At 41.8% G+C, this 6,617-nt stretch overlaps 1 protein-coding gene across 1 annotated transcript in view; it reads left to right on the forward strand.

Annotated features, from left to right (window-relative positions):
- The window catches only part of irs2b (insulin receptor substrate 2b), a 14,298-nt gene extending 10,166 nt beyond the window's left edge, over window positions 1-4,132 (forward strand). Inside the window, exon 3 of the mRNA XM_005747179.1 lies at window positions 1,694-4,132. Within this exon, the coding sequence (XP_005747236.1) occupies window positions 1,694-1,698 (5 nt within the window). The 3' untranslated portion in view covers window positions 1,699-4,132. The remainder of the gene's footprint in view (window positions 1-1,693) is intronic.
- The last annotated feature ends 2,485 nt before the right edge of the window (window positions 4,133-6,617 follow it).

Genomic DNA, 6,617 nt, shown 5'->3' on the forward strand with positions numbered 1-6,617 from the left:
GTGTGTGTGTGTGTGTGTGTGTGTGTGTGTGTGTGTGTGTGCGTGCGTGTATGTGCTTGTGTGTGTGTGTGTGTGGGTTGGGACAGGGGGCACAGACAAGAGTTGTTGGGAGGGGCGGAGGAGGAATGTGTGTCTGTGCTCCAAAAAGAGGAGGGGTAGAAGCCATTGGGTTCATTCCCCCATTAGACCTCTGTCCTCTTCTCTCAATAACATCCCCTCCCCAAATCTTCCTGCCCACCCACGCTTTCTTCACTCAGATTCTATTTAAATCGCATGTTTCGAACAGAAAATGTGTGTATGCGCAGTCCCTATATGCACTTGCAAGATTGTCCACAAACAAGGAAGTGTGTTTATGTTCATGGCTACACCTGGTTGCTAATCTGAGCTGTTAGTGATTCAACAGTCCTTCCCGGCAGATCTCAGTCATTCTCACCTATGTGCCTGCCTATACAGGCCGTTGACTGGCCCAGCCCCTCCAGAAACAGACACACACACACACACACACACACACACACACACTTGACTGTTATGGTCCATCGGTCCCATGACCTCACTGCATTCCCGTTCCTCTCTGTCAGGTTGATTCTGTTACTGTGTTTTTTCCACCCCGTCCCAACACGGCCTTTCCGCTGTATTCTGCCTCTGACACCCGTGGCGATAAAGACACAGAGCTCGCTCAGCGCCAGGTAGCCTCAAGAGTGAAATCATCTCCTCTGTTATTCAAATGAACTCAGTGGTTCCACGGTTTTGCATCACAGACGTCCCCGAGCAGCAGTAAAGGTGCCCTGGCATTTCCAGTTTAGTTTTTTTTTTTTTTGAAGCTTTTGATTGGACATCAGGATCAGCATCAATTTACATTTATAGCCAGTATGTATAGGGAAAAAAGCCCAGAACAGACGTGTGCCTGTTTGCGGTGAGAATAGCTGAGGAGGGGGGCTGCAAGGGCTGAATGAAAGGTTTGTTTTAGAGAATGACGATCACATCCAGCTTTGTGAAAACGGCTCTTGTTCACGACTGGGGAAGAGGGAGAGGAGACAGCAAATGAGGGAAGAAATGCAGCCACAGACCGTGTGTGTGTGTGTGTGTGTGTCTCTGCGTGTGTGTGCGGGTCACCCAGCCAAGACTTCCGCTCCCATTTGATAGCTCTGCATGCAAATGAAACCTCACAAACATGTACACAGGGGCAAGGGTCAGTGCAGCTTTCCACTGGGAGAAAAGCAACACTCTCAAAGACTCTGGGTTCATGGTATTTGAAAGTACATAGCTGCGGTATGTGTGGGAGCAATTAAGAATACCTGTTTGTTAGTGTGTGGGAGTGTTGTTGGCGTGACGTTTGCCATCACTGGCCTGTTTCAGCTGCACAGTGCTAAATGCCACTCTGCTTTTTTTTTTCCCCTTGCTGTAAAAGCACCTGCCACTTGAGTGTCTACCAGCTGAGGAATACACACACAGACACACATACTCATACACGAAAGCAGGCCTCTTGAAATGCACTCATTCCTTACTTGGTAGCAGAGTGACCTTCCCCTCCCCTCGATTGTTCTGTCCTACATAATAAATGATGCAAACTGTATGTACACGCTTAGATTAAGTTACTGGGGGAAATATTGACTTTTTTTTTACTTATATTTCATTTCATTTCTATAAATTACATGATAAGAAACTAACTCTTTTCTTCTTCTTCTTCTTTCAGAATGAAGGCTGATGGGTCTTCCCAACTTGCCTCCCCCCCCCCCACCCCTTCCTCCTCTTCTTCTTCCTGTGAATGTAGGATTTCACTTCAGCCAGATGCCGAGGTCGCCAGAGCGACAGCTGGACCTTGCGCTGTAGCCCATGTCCTTTGACCCTTCTGCCGCCTCTGGGGGTTACGGGGACAGCCATCGCCATGGAAACACGGACATTTGACCCTCCCTCCTTTTTTGTGGCACCTAAACATTCTGGTGCCATTGCTGCTGTAGTGCTAGATTTAAACAAACAGAAAACTAAAAACCGACTTTTAATTCTAAGCATAGTTAGGTAACTATGTGTCTAGGTACGTCAGCCTGCAGTATACTATGTTCATCGCTGGTATTGTTATTATCAATTATACAATTTCAACTGGCTTTCTAATGGCTTCGACCAGTAGTTGCCAGACATTCACACCTGAAAACCTGTGAACCAAACTTGGAGAGCATGCGTGCGCAAACATGCACGCAAAACCCTTCATGCATACAGATGACATGTATTTATTTATTTATCGTGTATGTGTGTATGCATTCATTGAAATGTCTGAGAATTTGTAAACAGATTGTACTGCAAAAAGAGACGGCATTTATGAACATATTTAAAATCAAAGGTAACATTTGCTAAAAAAAAAATAAACCCTACCTCAGCACCAAGTTACACAGTAGAATTCTATATATATATATATATATATAAAATATTTATTTTCAAAGGTGAATGTTTTTTAAAAAGTCACCGATCCAAAGCCTTACTCCAGCCATCAGCCCCCACCTGATGGATTTTCTTTTCTTTCTTTTTTTTAGGTTGGACCTCTAAACACGCAGTATATCAAAGATTTAACTGATCATCACAGAGACTGAATGTTCATTAGAGCCGAATGAGAGCCGACCTCTCTGAGATTAAGTTCCCTCTCTCCCCACATTTATGACTAGATTATGTATTAGAAATCCAGAGTAATATATTTATTATTGTACCTTTAAATGGAGGTATTCATACACACTAAAATAATACTTGGAGGATGTTGGAGAAATAGGTGACGTTGCATTGCAAATGCATGCAGCTGTGACAAATGTAACTGCAGCATGAGCCAGGTCCACCTGGACCTGATCATGTGAAATGTGGCCTGTCTGAGTAAGAGTCTCAGCACCTTTTAAACACTACACCAACTCACCCGCCGTTCACCTAAAATATCCTGCACACCTGACAGGACAAGGGACTGAAACGTGAATGTTTGAAGTTATTTATACAGAGCAACTGGACAGCCCAGTGTCTCACATTTTCTCACCTGATGCCTCATTGTGGAGCTCTGTCACACCACGCCAGGCAGCACTGAGCAATGTGGTACATGCAGGACTGCAGGACTGAGTCTAACTGGCTGTTCAAAAAGCCACTCGATAGCTTGAATCCATGGCCTCCACTGCATGGTCTTGCATTTACAAACTTGTCTAGATTGTAACACAGGACACACTGAATGTAGTACATGCTGTGTTCCGAGACTGGGAGCGCGCAACCCGACGAACACAACAACAGCAACAGTGAAACATGCAGAGGTACCGAATGGGAACTACAACACAGACACAAGCCGAATAAACGAAAGAAACCAGGGGAAGTATCTTATTATTTATCTGAACTCACAGGTACTTAACCTTTGCCTATATACTGTAAATAGCGCAGCGTTACATCGAAAATGTGTAAGCAAATCCTGAGAAACTTCGAGTGTTAAGTTAGATAACTTATGTTAATTTTAATGTACATAGTTAAATATTTGAGTGAACTTTCTGATACAACAGAAGCACTAATTAAGTTATAACGCTAACCAGTATGGTTTGGTTTTGATTTTTTTTTAAAAACTGATTTGGGATGGTCTTGTAAAGTGGATGCCACTATGACGACATTTTCTAATGCTGTAATTCTAAAAAACAAAAACAAGAAAAAAAAAGATTTTAAAGAAATCAATAATACTTGACATAATTAATTCTTGATACTTAGGTACACCACAAATGGCTTATATGCAATATTTACACTTTTAAAAAGAAATTAGTTTACAAGGACGAACCAAATGTATAAATACTGTTAATAATGTTTGTTAAACCTTAATTCAAATTTTTGCTGTTTGTACATTTTTTTTCCTTCAATTTTGAAACGGAAACTTTCTCCTGCTTGTTTTTGCTAATCGAGCCTGTTGGTGTTTTGAGCAGTGTTCTTTGCATTTGGATAATGTTTCCAGTTTTTAATTCAGCATCAAGGTTGCGATATGGGCAATGGCTTACTCTGCTGTGGCTTTTCATTGTAAATATTTCATATCATGCACATTGTGATACTACTAAATGATAATTTAAACTTAGTTCATTGCTTTAGACTGTGTTGATTCTTTATAGACACATGCAATAAATAATATTTAAGAAAGCTATTTCTCTCTGTTGCTGTTCTCTTTCACACCCTGCATGAATAAGCGCAGGATGTTTCCTGCCAGTTTAACAGGAAAAGCTCATTATAAATAAGAAAAGTGAAGAGTGGATACTGTATATCTCACTTGTCTTTCACTTCTCCCCTTGTGTTCTCTGAGTGTATGTAAATCCATGCTTCTCTTTGAGAAAGACTGCGTCAGAAACCGGGTGTAGGCCTAATAGGTGTTGCCTCCAGCATTAGCATTGTTATTGTTTTTCTATGCTTTCCTCCCAGTCCCCACCCCCAGCTATGGTAATTAGACCAGCATGTTGAAACAGCCCCCCTGTAACTGGGAGGGGATAAATGACACAGTAGTAAAAGAAAGATTTCTCACCCTCAGCCATATGCTATCGGATTATACATTCTCAAAGATTTGCTAATTAAATGGGTAATTAATGCTGAGAAATAGGTGTGATTGTCTACTGTGACGAGTCGTGTGTCTGGAAGGGAAGGGGTAGTTGTTTGTGCAGTTGTAGGGATATGACATGTTTGCAGAGCAAGTCATAAAGCTCAAAAGAAGGGGCGGGATACAGAGAAATGCACAGGTAGACCGAGAGAGGCAGAAACAGAATGATAGCCTGAAGGTAGATCGCTCGTCCCAACAGCATAAGCAGAGGCTACAAGGCTAATGAGAGCAAAATTGTAGAGACCAAAGTGTGACATACACTATTCCCTGTAAACCAAATCTCATCCATCACCGAAGTGCTCATTGCTCCTGTTCTCCCTCTTGCTTGACTTGCTCCTAACGTTTAATTAAAGACTGTGCTTTATCTCATTAAATAGTAAAGAAGGGATAAAGCGTAAAGCTGCAGGCCAATTGTCCCTCCCTTTCTCCTCTGTTCTTTGCTGTCACAAGAGTCATGTTGTCACTTGAGAGAAGGAGAGGGGAAATAAAAACAGTCCGACTTTTATTACTGTGTGCTGAAAACGCTGTACACGGAAGAAAGCCTCTCAGCAATACGGGAAACTGGCATGTGCATCCACGATAAAGATGCAAATCACAGTTACAGTAAGATAATGCAAAGTCAATGAACTTGTTTGTGAATATCATCTGCATACTTGCCCTGTGGGTGCATGTGAATATGCATTCGTTTCAGCTGGGGTTGAGGCAGCATGTTTGTTCAACAATCAATAGGTCCATATGAGTAACATAAAATATCCAGTTACCCCAGGGAGTCATCAGGCTTATGGGCAGGGACCTGCAGCCACTCCACAGGAAATGGCTCGCTTCCGGAAAGCTGTCCGGGACACCACCGCTGCATTAGTGGTCGTGTGTGGGTGATTTTAAAAGCTTGCACAGTTTGTGGCCATTTGTGGATGTGTCCCCCACAACGGTCAGGCTTTAATTGGTTCAGCTGACCATCTTTGGCCAACATGCAACATATTTTCATGTCAACATAGACAAAAAAAAGAACAAAAATACAGTCACAATGTTACCTAACTAGAAGTGAAGTCTATGCAAAACAGAAGCACGTCACATTGCAGATGCTGCAATAAATTCAGTGTCACTAGCATGGCACATGTATTCACGCATGACATGTGTTGACTGCGTATCATATTAGTGATTCGTGTTTAATAACATGTGTAGTGATCTGTTACAGGCTGTATGTCAGACGAAAACAAGGAATACCTTGTGCTATAATGCAAACCTGTTCACTCATTTACTAAGGTTGGATTAGCAAGTGTACTCTGCATCATTAATGATAAACATGCAGATGACTAATTGGTTTGTAGGCACGGAACATTACAACAGTCACATTTATGCAATTTCATCTAAATAAATGTTTTGACATTGTTTTTTGTACCTTTCTCTGTTTTTTAAAGCTCCAAATCTGTTTGTTGTTGTTACCATGTTTTAAACTGACCTTTCCAAAGGGAACGCTGGCGTGCACTGTTAGATATTTAAGATTTGTAATATTTTCTCAACTCAAACTTTTAAATACGAATCTCTCTTCTGTAATTATCACTGAACTATTTGGATTTAATCAGTCTTTGTCAAGGCTCCCTGTAGATGCAGTCAGGTGCTGCATGGATTCATCCATATTCAACATCCTGGATGTTTCCCACAGATATAATAAGAAGGAATATGCACGTCTGCATTCAGCAATATTTTTTTTACCATATTTGTATATTGTGTGAAAGATAATAGATGACAGGCTCACGAGAGAGACAGAGTTCATACTTCGAGTTACGGCGCTCCCGTTTTACACTTGTGAGTGTTTAACTGTACGCTTGGAGCCCTGGAACACATTAACACAGTCGAGTCATCCTCTCTGTGTTTTCTGCCAGCAAACCTGCAGTAAACAAGGGATTACTTCCTCTTTCGAGTGTAATGTGAGAATGCAGAAGCGGTTTCTTCCCATCCACTTTATTTACCGTCACACAAACAGCTAGAATTGACATCCTTTGGTTTTTCTTGCCAACTAGTCAAACTGCAGTTTGCATCA

This window comes from Pundamilia nyererei, unplaced genomic scaffold, assembly GCF_000239375.1.
Source record: "Pundamilia nyererei isolate P.nyererei 1_Seehausen unplaced genomic scaffold, PunNye1.0 scaffold00190, whole genome shotgun sequence".
Lineage (NCBI taxonomy): Eukaryota > Metazoa > Chordata > Actinopteri > Cichliformes > Cichlidae > Pundamilia > Pundamilia nyererei.